This window comes from Natrix helvetica (assembly GCF_964273705.1).
Source record: "Natrix helvetica genome assembly, chromosome: 6".
Classification (NCBI taxonomy): Eukaryota; Metazoa; Chordata; class Lepidosauria; order Squamata; family Natricidae; genus Natrix; species Natrix helvetica.
Window position 1 is genome coordinate 2009462 of NC_138553.1, and position 17470 is coordinate 2026931.

General features: G+C 48.4%; 1 protein-coding gene across 6 annotated transcripts in view; it reads right to left on the bottom strand.

The window, feature by feature from the left end:
* FLNC (filamin C) overlaps positions 1-4954 on the bottom strand; it is an 83177-nt gene extending 78223 nt beyond the window's left edge. For all 6 annotated transcript variants that reach the window (XM_081956764.1, XM_081956766.1, XM_081956763.1 and 3 more), the window contains exon 1: positions 4059-4954. In XM_081956764.1, the coding sequence (XP_081812890.1) occupies positions 4059-4425 (367 nt within the window). In that variant the 5' untranslated portion in view covers positions 4426-4954. The remainder of the gene's footprint in view (positions 1-4058) is intronic.
* Positions 4955-17470: the final 12516 nt, after the last annotated feature.

Here is a 17470-nt window from a genome sequence, read left to right on the forward strand (position 1 = left end):
GACCTTGGAAGGATGGGAGGCTGAGTCAACCTTGAGCTGCCAAACCGCTGGCAATCAGCAGTCAACAGAAGTAGCCTACGGTATTGCACGCTAACCACTGAGCTACCAGACCTCTATAGAATAGAATAGAATGGAATAGAATAAATATTGTAATGAAGAATAGAATAGAATAATAGAGTTGGAAGGGACCTTGGAGGTCTTCTAGTCCAACCCCCTGCCTAGGCAGGAAACCTTATACCGTTTCAGACAAATGGCTATCCAACATCTTCTTAAAGACTTCCAGTGTTGGGGCATTCACAACTTCTGGAGGCAAGCAGTTCCACGGATTAATTGTTCTAACTGTCAGGAAATTTCCCCTCAGTTCTAAGTTGCTTCTCTCCTTGATTAGTTTCCACCCATTGCTTCTTGTTCTGCCCTCAGGTGCCTTGGAGAATAGCTTGACTCCCTCTTCTTTGTGGCAACCCCTGAGATATTGGAAGACTGCTATCATGTCTCCCCTAGTCCTTCTTTCTCTTAAGCTAAACATACCCAGTTCCTGCAACCGTTCTTCATATGTTTTAGCCTCCAGTCCCCTAATCGTCTTTTTTGTTCTTCCCTGCACTCTTTCCAGAGTCTCTACTGCATTTTTATAACAATATGGTGACCAAAACTGGATGCAATATTAGACCACAACTGAAGCATTAAACCTTTGCACAACAAATCCCTGTTGTTCTCTCACCAAGCCACCTGAGTCGCATTCTCACAACCTGCTTAACCTGTTGAATTAACCTAGGATCTGGATGCAGCCAGCACTCTGCATCCCAAAGTAACCAACCTCCCCATCTGTGGCTTGTAAATTAAAGACTCCCTGCCTTGAGTTAATCTCCACCAATCAAAGCTCTCTGCACCTTTTAATACATTTATTAAATGTATATGCTGCCCAACTTGTATCCTGATTTGTATGGGTGTCACAGATGGGATGCATCTTTGATCACACTGTGGCGGCTTCCATCTTGGTGTTTTTGGCTCAGTCTGTGGACACACCCCTCCTCCTCCCCACTGCAAAACCCCTTACTTCTAGCACTGATGATGTTCCCCAGCTGGGTCATGAAACGTCTGCAACAGAGAACAAAGCACAGAGAGCACCAAAGATCCCACAATTCTCCTCCTCCTCCTCTCTGCAAGCCCCACTCTCTCCTAGCACTGATGACATTATCTAGCTGGGTCATGAAAGGTCTGCAAAAAAACAACGAAGCTCAGAGAGCACTAAAGACTCCACAATTCTCCTCCTCTTCCTCCTCTCCATGAACCCCACTCCCTTCTAGCACTGATTCTAGCATTCAGTTCTGGTCGCCACGATGTAGAAAAGATGTGGAGACTCTAGAAAGACTGCAGAGAAGAGCAACAAAGATGATTAGGGGACTGGAGACTAAAACATATGAATAATGGTTGCAGGAACTGGGAATGTCTAGCTTAAGAGAAAGAAGGACTAGGGGAGACATGATAGCATCTTCCAATATCTCAGGGGTTGCCACAAAGAAGAGGGAGTCAAACTATTCTCCAAGGCACCTGAGGGTAGAACAAGAAGCGATGGGTGGAAACTAATCAAGGAGAGAAGCAACTTAGAACTGAGGAGAAACTTCCTGACAGTGAGAACAATGAATCAGTGGAACAGAAGTTGCCTCCAGAAGTTGTGAATGCCCCAACACTGGAAGTCTTTAAGAAGATGTTAGATAGCCATTTGTCTGAAACGGTATAGGGTTTCCTGCCTAGGCAGGGGGTTGGACTAGAAGACCTCCAAGGTCCCTTCCAACTCTACTATTGTATTGTATTGTATTGTATTGTATTGTATTGTATTGTATTGATGGTGTTCCCTAGTTGGGCCATGAAACATCTGCAACAAAACCACAAAGAAGAGAGAGCCCCAAAGACCCCAGAGTCCTCCTCCTCCTCCCTGCAATCCCCCTCCCGTCTAGCACTGGTGATGTTCCCTGGTTGGGTCATGAAACATCTCCAAGAAAAAAACCAAGTTCAGGGGGCACTGAGGAGACCCTACAGTCCTCCTCCTCCTCCTCCTCCTCCTCCTCCTCCTCCTCCTCCTCTCCACAAACCTCACTCCCTCCTAACACTGATGTTGCCCCCTAGTCGGGCCAGGAAACGTCTACAGGAAAACCACCCAGCTCAGAGGGAGCCCCAAGGCCCCCACGCCAGGCCCTCCTCTACGGGGTCAACCCTACCACAGTCTCCCTGCATGGCTGAGCCGGAGCCCGAGGCGTTTCCCATCAACCTCCTTTCAAGCTGGCAGCAAAGGACTTGGCCTCTCCAGCTGCCAGCACCCATCAAGAGCCCCCATTGCCCCCCGAGAGGCGGCCGGACGAGCACTTTTCAGCCATGACTAAGAGGTGTAACCTGGGAACCTGGCAGCTGGTCAGAGGTGGCCCGAGAACAGCTGCCAGAGGGACAGCTGGAAGCCCAAAGACAATCTCAGAATCGGATCCAGGGCTCTTTGGACAAGGGTGTGTGTGTGTGTGTGTGTGAGAGGGAGGGAGGGAGGGAGGGAGAGATTGGAGAGCTACCAACAAGAAGCCATGCCAACCGCTTGGCTGGGTTTTATCCAATCACCTCCTCCTCCGTGCCAAAGGCAGCTTCAGTTCATCCTCGACTTACAACTGCAACCGAGCCCCCACCCCCCATTTCCGTTGCTAAGCCAGACTTTGGTTCGGAGAAGATTGGCGACCTTGCTGGCCACGGTTGTTAAGCGACTCACTGCAGTAGTTAAAATGAGTCGCACGGTCGTTAAGTGAATCTGGCTCCCCCCATGGACGTTGCCCATCGGAAGGTCGCAAAAGGGGAACGCGTGACTCCCCCCTAGGACACTACAAGCGTCATAAATATGAGTCGGTTGTGCCAAGAGTCTGAATTTGGGTCAGGTCACCTGGGGGAAGCTGCCACGGTCGTAAGTATGAACGACGGTCATTTCAGTGCTGTTGTAACTTCAAATGGTGACTAAATGAAGCGCTGTGAGTCAAGGATTACCCGTCCAATCACACCATTGATCCGGCAAGCACTCCCGACCCACCCACCCCAGGGCAGTCCCCCTTTTCTGAGTAGGCCCCCTTCACAACCTGGGTTGATAGGAAATATAGACCCATTCCAGGTCAGCAGGGGAGGGGCAGGCCAGGCTGGCACCCACAATGGGCACACAACCCCCCCCCCCCCGGTCACATCGCATTAACACCTCCTGAGCCGGACCTCTCACTGACCCTGCTACACAACATCACATACCCACACAAGCCCAACTGAGTGCTCCCCACCCAGCCCCATCGCAGGGCAGGCCCTCTTCACACAACCAGCTGAAGCTGGGACCCCCTTCAGGTCAGCGGGGAAGGGGCAGTCTGGGTGGGCATCCACACAACTCCCCCAATCTTATCAAACCCTCCAGAAGCCCCCCACCCCCCAATCACATCAACACCTCCTGAGCTGGCTGCACACATCCACACCTACACAACCCAGACAGCGGTTGCCGCAACCAGACTCCGAGGCCCCTTCCCCCCATCACTGCCCTTCCTGGGTGACTCAGTGGGGTCTAGTCAACTGGCCACAGGAGGAGAATTACACTTATATCAAAGAAAGGGTGGAATAAAATCGGTAAAGGAAGGGTGCAAGAGGAGAGCTAAAAGGACATGCGAACGACCAAAATTAAAAGATTTTAAAAATTGTTTTAAATAATTAAATTGAATTTTTGAATTGTTCGGCCTGTGGCGAGTTGGCCATGTTGAGTTGGCCATGACAAATTGGCCATATTGTGTGTTGAGTTGGCCATGGCAACTTGACCATACTGAATTGTTGTGGCTAAATGGCCACGGCGAACCTGGTAAGTTGGCCATTCCGGCCTCAGTGACCCTCCTGTCTTGGCCACCTCCCCCCCTCCTCTACCATCCCCCTCCCTCCTTCCTCGCTCCTGGCCCTCCTGCCTATCTGCCCCTCTGACCCACCCCTGCCTGGAGACAGGGACTGAAGCAAACCCAGCGATGCTTCCACCCCCCCCCCAATCCCTCGGAGGGTGGGGAGAGACTCACCGATGGAGACCAGCTTGATGTGCTCGCGGTCCAGGAACTCCAGCGCCACCGAGACGTTCTCCAGCTTCATCTGCCTGAAGTTGGGGCGCGCGTGGTACTTGCGGTACATCTTCTTCTGGCTGAGCACCTCCAGGAGGCCGATGAGCTTCAGCCCGTCGCTCAGGTCCTTCTGCAGGTCGCCGATGCGCTTGTGCATGCACTTCAGGTGCTCGTTGCACCAGCGGGTGAAAGTGTTCTGTTGAATCTTCTTCCAGGGCGCGTCTTCGGCCAGATCCTTCTCCGTGGCCGGCATCTCCTCTTGTTGGGGTTCCTCGCCCGGCTGGTAGTAGCCCTGGGGGGGCTGCTCGTAGTAGCTGTTGCTGTTCATGGCGGCGGGGGGTGCGTGGGTGGGTAGGTGGGGCGGAGGGGTTCCGGCAATCCTGGGGCTTGCGCGCGATGATCCGAACTTGCTGGGGGAAAGCGGAGAAGAAGAAGAAACGCGAAGAGGCACCGGAGACGGGATGGAAACTGCCCGGCTTAAGAGTGAAAGTGCTCAAAAGTGAAAGCGGTCAGCCCCTTGGCCTGGCTGGCTGCTGGCTGGCGTGGGAGGGTGGGGGGGGGGTCCACTTTCTTGCCTTTCCCACTGGCGGAAACCCCGCAGAAACTTCGTTACGCGCAAAACTGTCCCGCAAAAAAAAAAATGTTGGCGAAAAAAGGCGCAGGGATTTCAGCAGCCGGTGGGGGTGAGTGGGTGGGTGGGTTCCTCTTTGTCTTCGGGACTCTGAAGAGGAGGAGGAGGCGGGCAGGGGGGTCCCCTCTGGTCTCTGGTCTCGGCTTGGTTTCCTTTTTCGTTCCCCCGGCCGAAGGCGCAGGCGAGTGTCGGGAAGGGAGCGTCCGGACTTCGCTTGGGTCCTTCCAAAGTGGAAGGTCCGGGACGAAGGAGGGGTGTTTTAAAAGGCTCCGCCAGTCCCTCGTCAACCCCCCCAACACCCCCGCCCCTCGCCCCACGTCAGGAGGAAGGACCGCGAGGAATGCCTGCGCGCCCCGGGACCCATCGACAAGTAAGGGATGATGGGGCGAAGTTTGCAACGCGCCCCCCGCCCGGCTAGATAATCCCAGCGCTCGGGATTGGCCTCTATGGATAGCAAGCGGAGGGGATTGGCTCCACCCGCAGCAAAAACCCCTCCCTCCACGCGCCCCCTCCCTGTCTGGCTGCCCACCCCCCTCCCCTTCCGCAGGCCGGAACGCCAGGGGTATATCAGCTGCTATTTTTAATTTCCACCCTCCACGAAAGGAAGGTTGGGGACTCAATTTTCTTGGCGTGGGGATGGAAAAAGCGTGCCGGGTCTTTGCAGATGGAGAGAAGAGGGTTGGGGAAGGGGGGTGCAAAGATGGTTGGGGGCACCCCCTGTGGCTTTCCAAGAGGGAGGGAGCGGGGAGGGGGTTCCTGCCAAGGGAGCCCACCTAAAGTAGCCCTGCAAAAACCAGTTGGGAAACCTCCCCACCAACTCCTGACCGGATGGTTGATTGACGAGTCATTTCTAAGTTTTCAGACATGACCTGAGTGGTTAAACGGATGGTTGAAGAGTTTTCCAAACGTGTCAGCATACTGTGTGTGTGTGTGTTGCACAGCGCTCCACACACTGCCGGCAGCAGCCTGAGCTGGGTGTTGAAAACCTAAAGCAGCGCAGTCAGCCAAAAAGTCTTATCAATTTCCGTTCTAGGGGTTGGTCACAGTCAGCCAGATGTTCAGACTAGATCTGGCGTTTTTGTCCACTTCCCCAGGCCTTCCTAAGGCCCTGGGATAGCCAGATGTGGAAGTCTTAATGGAGTTAAAGATCTCAGGATGTCAGCAAAACTGCCTTTTGCAATTGACTGATATTGTCAATGCCGATATTAGCATTATAGTGGAATGCAGAGTCAGCCGGATGTTCAGACTGGATCTGGAAATTTTTGTCCACTTCCCCAATCCTTCCCAAGGACCTGGGATAGCCAGATGTGGAATTTTGAGGGGATTAAAGGCCTTGTCGCAGGATGTCAGCTGTTCCGAGTCAAGCTGCCTTTTGCAATTGACTGAGGGGCATTGTGTCAAGGCCCTTGGCAATCAAGCGCTGCTCCAGATGTTTTGGGATTGCATCCGAGGCAATATTATTAATGTGTATACAATCATGTGAAATCACAACAACCACCAGTTGCTTAGCTGGTGTTGACTTTCATAAGCATCGTCCTTTCCCAAAAATGTAGCAATAGCAATAGCACTTAGACTTAAATACCGCTTCATAGTGCTTTACGGCCTTCTCTAAGTGGTTTACAAAGTCAGCCTATTGTCCCCAATCATCTGGGTCCTCATTTTACCGATCTCGGAAGGGTGGAAGGCTGAGTCAACCTTGAGCCAGTCAGGATCAAACTGCTCGCTGTCAACAGAGTTTGCCTGCAATTCTGCATTCTAACCACTGCGCCACAGGGGCTTTTGAAATTGACAGATACAAATGTTGTCAATGCCCAGATTTTCTAAGTGCCATGTAAGATTTTTTTAGTATAGCATTGAATGTGCTGAAAACCACTGGGACCACTACAGCTGTAATCTCCATGAATCAATCAGAATAGAGTTGGAAGGGACCTTGAAGGTCTTCTAGTCCAACCCCTTGCTCAAGTAGGAAACCTTATACCATTTCAGACAAATGACTGTCCAGTCTCTTCTTGAAAACCTCCACCCACAACTTCTGGTGGCAAGGAGTTCCACTAGTTAATTATTCTCACTGTCAAAACATTTCTCCTTAGTTCTCGATTGCTTCTCTCCTTGATTAGTCTCCATCCATGTTTTCTTCAGGCGCTTTGGAAAATACGTTGACCCCTGCTTTAAATCTCTCAACCTCGATTTTCAGATTTTTACTATATATTTTGTGTCCTTCTCCAGTTCTTTCTCTCTAACTTGCTCATTTTTTTTACTGCTTTTTCAAGTCTTATTTATGTTCTCACCACTTCTTCATTACTGGCACCTGATGATTTTTACAGATGCTCCAATGAATCATTCTGGCAACTCTGTCCTCTTATTGTTTATAATCAGTTTGTGCAATCTTTATTTAACTTACCGTATTTAATGTAGAACAGTGTAGTGTAACTTAGTATAGTATAGTATTATAGTATAGTCAATAAAATAGAATATGGTATAGTGTAGTGTAATATAATGTAATAGTTTAATATGATGTGATGTGAAGTAATGTAATATAATATAATAAATAGGATATAATATTATATGATATGAAATATGATATGATATGTGATACGTTAATAATCTTTCATTCTTTCTCTCTCCCTTTTTCTTTCTGTCCCTTCCTCTTTCTCTTTCTTTCTCTCTTTCTCCCTCTTTCTCTTCCTCCATCTCGTTCTCCCTTTTTCTTTCTTTCTCTCTTTTTCTTTGTTCCTCCTCTCTCTTTTTCTTTTCCTCTTTTTTTCTCTTCTTTTCGCTAGATATCTTTTTTGCTTCTTCTTCCTGCTTTCCCCCTTTTTAAAACTGTAAGTTGCCCACCAGAGTAGACAGCCACCAAAATGCACCAATCAACCAATCAGTCAGCCAATCAATCAATCAATTATTTAGGTACTGCTATAAATGTTTATTGCTTTTATTTATTTTTATTTTTTTCTTATTTATGTTCTTATTTATTTTATTTGATATAATTGTATTGTATTATTGTATTATTTATTGTATTGTATTATTTATTGGATAGTATTATATATTTTATTGTATTATTTATTTTATTTTTTATTATTTTATTTTATTATTTGTAAAAGTTGTATGATTACGTGGTGGGTATTTGATGCGTACACATCTGGTAATCCTGTTTGTACACCATCTAAAGTCATTTCTTCACAGTGGCTTAGAAATCTAATAACTAAATAAACACCTAAGTAAACATTCAGCCTGAAATCTGCTTCTGTTTAAAGAAACTCTTTAGATGGTTAAAAAAAAAAACTAGCCAGGAATTCTCTGCCTAGTTTTTTATTGTTGTATGGGGGACAGTTAGATCCCGTCAGGGTCAGAGTGATGTGGGGTTTATTGAACAAACAGTGGAGGGTCTCAGATTTTAGCCCCCTGCCCCCCCCCCCCCCCCAGCCAGGGAAGGTCACTTAGACCTCACTTCCTGGCGCTTTAACAGACAGGCTAATGTATCCTGCAATAATCCCTTTAATCAAGTGGTGGGTTTCAAAAAAAATTTAGAACCTCTTCTGTAGGTGTGGCCTGCTTTGTGGGAGCGGCTTGCCAGCCATGTGACCAAGTGGGAGTGGCTTGGCAGTCATGTGACTGGGTGGGCGTGGCCAACTTGTAAAATGTGGTGAAACTCACTTAACAACGCTCTTGCTTAGCAACCAAAATGTTGGCTCAGGAACTCTGGCATTGAAGTGTGCAAGTCTTAAAGCTGTCAAGTTACAAGACCTTGCAGGGGTGTTCAAACTTGACAGCTTTAAGACTCGTGGACTTCAACTCCCAGAATTCCTCCTCTCGCTCTTCATCTTGAGGATGTGCGGACGGGCGGCGGGGAGGGAGCTGGAACCGGTTCCAAACGGCACTGTAGATTTGTGGAACTTCTTCTATAGAAGAGCTTAGAACTGGCAGGAACCCACCCCTGCTTTAACCTCATTCAAACTTCAGAAATCCTGGGTTCTCCATCACTGGAGGTTTTTAAGAAGAGTATGGACAGCCACATCTGAAATAGTACAGGTTCTCCTGCTTGAGCAGGGGGCTGGACTAGAAGACCTCCAAGGTACCTTCCAGCTCTATTCTATTCTGTTCTGTTCTGTTCTATTTCTATTTTCTATTTTCTATTCTATTCCATTCCATTCCATTTTCTATTTTATTCCATTCCATTCTATTCTATTCCTTGAGGGGCTGCCCCAAAGAAGAGGAGGGGGTCAGCCTATCCTCCAAAGCCCCCGAAGGCAGGACAAGAAGCAATGGATGGAAACTCGTCAAGGAGAGAAGCAACTTACAATTAAGGAGAAACGCCCTAACAATGAGGACAGTCAACCAGTGGAACAACTTGCCTTCAGAAGTTGGACGTTTTAAAATAGAGATGGACAGCAATTTGTCTGAAATGGCACAGGGTCTCCTACTTGAGAAGGGGGCTGGGCTAGAAGACCTCCAAGGTCCCTTCCAATTCCGTTATGGTGCACTGTGATTCATCTAAAACCTTGGCTGAGTGTCGCAGGTTTGCTAAAGAGATGGATGACTCCAAAGATGGGCCAATGCTGGTCAACAGGTCATCGGAGCCTCTCTTGATCTTTGCTTTCGGACAGTTCTGGAAGATTGTGGAACCATGCCCAGGCTGCGTCATCCCTCCAGAGACGGGCCCCTCCCGGCCCTTGTGGGAATGACAGCTTTTCCAGGAATAGTAGGGGCAGCAACTACTACAGCTATCGACCGAGGACGGAGCAAAGAGGGTGTGACTCAGCCCCTCTCTCCAAAGGGCAAAGTTACACCTCCGTGTCTAATAGTAGTAAGACACCGCAAACAGCAATGATCCTCCGGTGAGCTCAGGAGCTCCTTTGCCATCTTACTCAGAGCTGGCGAGGGGACGGGGGGAAGGGGGGAGGTGTTCCCAGCTGTGCCAAGCGTCCTGCTCCTTTGCTGACCCCCCTCTCCAGGACGGGCCTAGGAAACCGGCCCAGCAGGGATTCATCCGTGAGTCCTTGCCCAGGAATCCCTGTGAGAGAATGGGGCTTTTTCCAGAGAGGTTGCACATTGGAGAGACAGTGTCCCATCCGGGGGGGGGGGAGCAGGACTCACCCCTCTTGTGAGTCAGCCTCTGCCAGGACAAACCTCCTGACCTGGATATGTATAAGTATAATCTTTATTGTCATTGTACTTAAATACTACGGAATTGGTTGGATTGGATATGCTATTTCTGTTTCGGTTATGAGCAAAACATGCGGCTTCTGAATAGGATTGGATAAGTAAGTAAGTAAGTAAATAGAATAGAAATAGAAATAATAGAAATAGAAATAGAAATAGAAATGGAATAGAATAGAATGGAATAGAATAGAATAGAATAGGATAGAATAGGATAGAACAGAACATAACAGGAGTTGAAGGGACCTTGGAGGTCTTCTAGTCCAACCCACTGCCTAGACAGGAAACCCTATACCATTTCAGACATATGGTTATCCAGCATCTTAATAAATAAAATAAAATAAAAATGTAAATAAATAAAAGTAAATAAATAAGTGAATAAATAAGTACTATTTTTTTATTCCCGTTTTCTCCATTTCTATTTATTTCTGTCATCTCAGTTCTTTCTATCACTTGCACTTCTATTCTTTCTATTGTTGCTTTACAGAACAGACCAACCGAGCTGGAAGGGGCTTGGAGGTCTTCTAGTCCAACCCTTTGCTCAGGCAGAAAAGCCTATGTGCCATTTCACACTTTCTCTTTATTCTTCCTATTGTTTATTTTTCCATCCTTTCTATTCTCTCTATTGCTTCTTCCTGCTTCTGTAATTTCTATTCTCTCCATTCTTTCTAATATATCTTTTTCTACTGGCATTATTTCTATTGTTTCTATTATTTATATTGCTATCATTTATTTCTCTATTAATGTATTCCTATTGTTTTTATTATTTTTATAGCCAGCTTTTAAGCCTCAGGCGGGACTAGAACTCACTGTCTCCTGGTGATTGGCCCAAAGGTTGGCTTTCAAGCCTAAGGTGGGACTAGAACTCCCAGTCTCCCAGGTACTGGCCCAAAGTCATCCAGTTGGCTTTCATGCCTAAAGCAGGACTAGAACTCCCAATCTCCTGGGGATTGGCCCAAAGCCATCCAGTTGTCTTTCATGCCTAAAGTGAGACTAGAACTCCCAGTCTCCTAGTGATTGGCCCAAAGTCACCCACTTGGCTTCCATGCCTAAAGTGGGACTAGAACTCCCAATCTCCTGCTGATTTGCCCAAAGTCATCCAGTTGGCTTTCATGCCTAAAGTGGGACTAGAACTCCCAATCTCCTGCTGATTTGCCCAAAGTCATCCAGTTAGCTTTCATGCCTAAAGTGGGACTAGAACTCCCAATCTCCTGCTGATTTGCCCAAAGTCATCCAGTTGGCTTTCATGCCTAAAGTGGGACTAGAACTCCCAATCTCCTGCTGATTTGCCCAAAGTCATCCAGTTGGCTTTCATGCCTAAAATGGGACTAGAACTCCCAATCTCCTGCTGATTTGCCCAAAGTCATCCAGTTAGCTTTCATGCCTAAAGTGGGACTAGAACTCCCAATCTCCTGCTGATTTGCCCAAAGTCATCCAGTTGGCTTTCATGCCTAAGGTGGGACTAGAACTCCCAGTCTCCTGGTGATTTGCCCAAAGTCATCCAGTTGCCTTTCATGCCTAAAGTGGGACTAGAACTCCCAGTCTCCTGGTGATTTGCCCAAAGTCATCCAGTTAGCTTTCATGCCTAAAGCAGGACTAGAACTCCCAGTCTCCTGGTGATTGGCCCAAAGTCATCCAGTTGGCTTTCATGCCTAAGTCGGGACTAGAACTCACCATCTCCCTCTGGATAAAGTTGACACTCATTTTAGCTTTTCCCTTGACCAGGGATTTCCTCCAGGTGAAAGTTTATGCAACCTTCCCTAAGAGCAGCCAGTGTGCGCGCGTATGCGGGGGGGGGATACATCCCTGTGCGCGCATGCAGGGAACGTGTTGGACACTCTCCGCCGCCTCTCTCGCTGGCAGGGGAAGCTGTGGGCAGCTTTGAACATTCAGCGAGCGTTGGCCTCGATAGAAATAACCTGCTCATCAGATGCCCAGGCTGGACAGCGCTTTCTGCAAAGGGCAAAGAACAGCAGAAGGGTCGCTCCATTTCCACCTCATTGGAGGTCTTCTAGTCCAACCCCCTGTTCAAGCAGGGGACCCTAGGCCATTTCAATCAATCAATCAATCAGGATAGAGCTGGAAGGGATCTTGGAGGTCTTCTAGTCCAACCTCCAGCTCAAACAAGATACCCTAGATCAGGGGTGTCCAAACTTGGGAACTTTAAGACTTGTGGACTTCAACTCCCAGAATTCTGGGAGTTGAAGTCCACAAGTCTTAAAGTTCTCAAGTTTGGACACCCCTGCCCTAGATCATTTTAGATAGTCGAGGGGGGGTCCAATGGGGAAAACCTGGGAGCTCAGCTTGTTCCTAGTCTCCACCGCCCTCTCTTGCCCTCTGCCTTGCTACAGATAGTTCTCGGCTTATGACTATGACGGATGGTTGCAATTATGACCGTCACAGCATTCCCCTCGGTCACATGATAAAAATTTGGGCACTTGGAAAACCAGCCTGCATTTATGACCATTGCAGCACCGTGTGTGTGTGTGTGTGTGTGTGTGTGTGTGTGTGTCACACAGCTCAATTGTGGTTGTAAGTTGAGGACTAACCATACAGAAAGTTGGTTTAGAGCCCCTCCCACCACCATAGTCCCTCCACCATTCTGCCTGGGGTAGGAAGACCCCTTCCACAGATTAAAATATTCGTGTTTTTTTTTTAATGCGTACTTTTTATTAAGCTTTTTACAAAACCAAACATAAAAATCAAATTCAACATCCCATTCCTAAGATATATCGGCATATCCCCTTTTGTTTAGCATCTTACATACTTTCCATTCGTTTTTCATTTGCAATTCCCTCTTTACATTTATAATTCCTACAGCCTAATATTTACATATATCAGTAGTCTACTTTCATTCCTTCTTCCTAATCTCTAACCACCGATACCATTTGTCCTATACTGGATAGTATTCTTTTTCTTCTTTATCTTGCACTTTAAGAGTTAACTTAACCATTTCCGTGTAGTCCATTGGTGTTTTTTTTTTTTTTAAATTATCGTGTTTTCGACTCTTTTCCAATTTGGGGCCCATGCTATTCTTGCTGCTGTCAGTATATGAATTATGATATAATTGATTTCCTTTGTTCCTCTAATTATCCCTAGCAAAAACGTCTCCAGTTTAAATTTGAAGGCCTGTTATTTCTTCCAACCAAATTCTTATTTTACTCCAATATACATAAAATATTCATTATTCTTAATATTAATATTAATTAAGGAGCTACCCAGCCCCTTCCCAGACCAGCCACGGACCCCTGGTTCAGGAGCTCCAGGGCCCAGCCTCTACTGAGCTGCAGCCGTGGCCGGCTCGGAGACCTGGATGGTTGGAGGGATGGGGTCTCTATTAATAACCTGCCAAGTCAGAGGAGGCCTGGAGGGCAGCCGTGCCCAATCTTCCTAAGGGGCACCAGCTTGGCAGTTGCCCTCTGCTCAAATTCCAGCTGCAGCTGCTCATCTCTCAACCGGGACTCCAGCAATGGAAGAGTGTCTGAAGAGCCGAAGTCCTTCATGGAGGGGAAAACCTCGTCCGTGAGAGCCTTTTCCAGCCAATCGCCCAACAGGTGCCCTCGCTTGCAACCTCTGCTGGGGCAGCAGCAGGACCAACCCCCAGAGAGGTTTATAAAAGAATAATAAAGTTGGATGGCACCTTGGAGGTCTTCTAGTCCAACCCCCTGCTCAAGCAGGAGACCCCATACCATTCCAGACAAATGATTATCCAATCTCCTCTTAAAGACTTCCAGTGTTGGGGCATTCACAACTTCTGGAGGCAAGTTAATTTGATTAATTGTTCTCACTGCCAGGAAATTTCTCCTAAGTTGCTTCTCTCCTTGATTAGTTTCCACCCATTGCTTCTTGTTCTGCCCTCAGGTGCCTTGGAGAATAGCTTGACTCCCTCTTCTTTGTGGCAACCCCTGAGATATTGGAAGACTGCTAGCATGTCTCCCCTAGTCCTTCTTTTCATTAAACTAGACATAATGCAATTCCTGCAAGCGTTCTTCATATATTTTGGTCTTCAGTCCCCTAATCATCTTTCTTGCTCTTCTCTGCACTCTTTCTAGAGTCTCCACATCCTTTCTACATCATGGTGACCAAAACTGAATGCAAATATTCCAAGTGTGGCCTCACCAAGGCATTATAAAGTGGTATTAACCCTTCATGTGATCTTGATTCTCTCCCTCTGTTGATGCAGCCTAAGACTGTGTTGGCTTTTTTGGCAGCTGCTGCCCACGGCTGGCTCCTATTTAAGTGGTTGTCCACTAGGACTCCAAGATCCCTCTCACAGTTACTCCTATTCATCCAGGTACCACCTATACTGGACCTGTGCATTTGGTTTTCCTTGCCTAAAGATGCAGTTAGTCCTCAACAATTAACCAGTGGGACAACTTTGCCTCCAGAAGTTGTGAATTCTCCAACCCTGAATGTTTGAAAGAAGAGATTGGAGAACCATTGATCTGAAATGATCCAGGGCAGGGATGGCAAACCTTTTTGGCACCGTTGATCAGCTGACCGGTGCACAACCGCAAGCTGGTTTTCGGCACTGGTTTTACGCATGCAAAGGGATCCCGTTCTGGAAAAGCCAAACTCCCAGGTTTTAGCACTGGTTTTCAGCACTGCTGCATGCGCAAACAGCTGATCATCGCACGCGCATGGACACCAGAAACCCAGAAGACAAACACGCAAGGCCGTGCTTGCCGGGCAACATTTGCGTGCCACTTTGGGCATGTGTGCAATAGGTTCGCCATCACAGGTATAGGGTTTCCTGCCTAAGCAGGGGGTTGGACTAGAAGACCTTCAAAGTCCCTTCTGACTTTTCTCTTCTTATTCTATTCTGTTTCTTTTTTTACAAACATACAACAGTTTATTTAGTGACCGTCTGAATGTACAACAGCCCTGAGAAATGGACTTACGACCGCTTTTCACATGACCATTGTAGGTCACATGATCAAACGCCAGAGGCTTGGCAAGTGGCATGTACTTACGACGGCTGTACTGTCCTCCTCCATCTTTTGCGGCCTTCAGGCATGAAAGTCGAGGGGAAGCCTGATTCACTTAACAACCGGGTGGTTAACTTAACCCCTTCAGGGATTCCCTTAAGAACTTTGGCAAGAAATGGGGCAAAACTCAACAGCGGTCTCGCTTAGCCACAGAAATGTTGGGCTCAACTGTGGTCGTAAGTCGAGGAAAAAGGAGCAGCTGGCTTTTCTCACCGTTGAATTTGGCTTTGTGATGTAAGCTCGGCTCTGTCGGACGCCTTCTAGCTCTTGTCTTGTCTGACTACGGCCGATGCTGAACAGAAGATTGTTTTTCTACCCAGCCAGCCCCTCCCTTGGGAAGCATTCAGGGAGGCCTTCTCAGGGCAGATGTGGAGGTCCCTTCCAGCTGTTCAAACATCAACCGTGCAACCCCTGAGCAGCCGGTCCAGGACCTCATAAACGGGACTCCCGGCTGCGAAGGTCTCCTGAAGGGCACAATCACACCCTCCCAAGCAAAGTTCGGCTGCCCGCCCAGCTGGCTTTGGAAAGCAATTGGGGGCAGGGGGGGGGATGGAGCACTGACTTGGCTTTGCTTGCAAACACATTGTTTCTCTCCCCCACCCCACCCCACCCCCCTCCCATCCAAAATCCAGCTGCTTCCTTGCTTTTTCCAGATGGACAGCGACAGATGCAAGCTGTGAATATTGCATAAGGAAAGATCGGAGTCAGACGGAGACGGAGACGGGCGGGGGTGGTGGTGATTGAGACAGACCTATTTCCAGTTGGGTCGTCCTCGACTTACGACCACAGAGGAGCACCAAATTTGTGCCGCTGAGTGAGACATCGGTTTAAGTGAGCTTGGCCTCCTCGGTCAAGTGGAGCCTGGGGGTCCTTGAATGAAGAACGAGATTGTTAATCGAATCTGATTTCTCCGTTGACGTTGCTTGGCAGGAAGTCGCCAAACGGGATCCTGTGAGCCCAGGGTGTTGCGACCGTCATAAAGGTGAGTCTGTTGCCAAGCATCCAAATTTTGATCGTGTGACTACAGGAATGCTGCCAAAGGTCATAAGAGTGAAAAAATGGTCCTAACTCACTTTTTTCAAGTGCCGTTGCAACTTTCAATGGCCACTAAATGCAGGTAAATCTCGACTTGCGGCCGTTCATTTAGTGACCGTTCAAAGTTACAACAGCACTGCAAAAAAGGGGCTTAGGACCGTTTTTCACACTTACGACCGTTGCAGCATCCCCGTGGTCACATGATCAAAATACAGACGCTGGCCAACGGACTCCCATTTACACACTTATGACGGCCGCAATGTCCCGGGGTCACGCGATCCCCTTTTCCGACCTTCTGACGAGCAAAGTCAATAGGGAAGCCAGATTCACTTAACGACCGTGTTGCTAATTTAACAACTGCATGGATTCACTTAGCAAAGGCAGCGAGAAAAGTTGTCAGATGGGACAAGACTCCCTTAACTAATCCCACAGTCAGCAACACAAACTCTGGTCTCAATTGTGGTCGTTAGTCGAGGACTACCTGGAAATCGTGGTAAGTCAAGGCCGGTCTCTATTGTAGAAGTCCAGAAAAGGGGAGATTCAGCCGAGCGGCCATTTCCCCCCTTCTTCCGTGGTGGACAGTCTGTCCAGAATCTGGCACCAGGCCCACATTTCGGCCTCTGGTGCTCAATATAGCTGATGAAGTCGCACCTCAGGGCACCTGGCCACAGCCATGCCTCGTGAGGAGTCCGTCCAGCATGTGCAGCCCCCCGAGAAGAACGGCGTGTGCCCAGGCGGTGGAGCTGAACCCGAGGCCGGCCAGCCGCATCTTCTCCTCTTCCACCCCGGGGGATTGGCGGCAGGCGGAGGAGAGGCTGGCAGTCCCCCCCGCAGGTTGGCCTGAGGTGAACCCACCTCGTTCCTCCAGCCACACGGGGCAGGAGGTGGGCGGCTTTAATTCGTGGCTGGCTCACGTGGACCCACCCACGAAGACGGTTACGGGGGGCTGGAGGCTAAAACGAAGGAGGGTTGCAGGAACTGGGTATGTCTCGTTTCATGAAAGGAAGGACTAGGAATGACACAACAGCAGCCTTCCAATATTTGAGGGGCTTCCCCAAAGAAGATGGCGGGGGGGGGGGGGTCCACCTATTCTCCAATAGGCAGGAGAAGAAATAACGGATGGAAACTAACCAAGGAGAGAAGCAACCTGGAACTGAGGAGAAACTTCCTAACAAGAGAGGACAATTAAGCGGTGGAACAGCTTATCAGAAGTTGTGGGTGCTCCTTCATCCCTGGAGGTTTTGAAGAAGAAATTGGAGAGCTATTTGTCTGGAATGAACAACAGAATAACAGAGTTTGAAGGGACCTTGTAGGTCATCTAGTCCAACCTCCCCACATCGAAGCAGGAGACCCCTACACCATTTCTGACAGTCTCTTCTTCAAAGCCTCCAGGGATGAAGCTCCCGCAACTTCTGAAGGCAACTTCTGTTCGATGGGTTGATTGTTCTCACTGTCAGAAAGTTCCTCCTCATTTCTAGATTGAATCTCTCCTTGATCGGTTTCCATCCGTTATTCCTTGTCTGGCCTTCAGGTGCTTTGGAAAACAGCTTGACCCCCTCCTG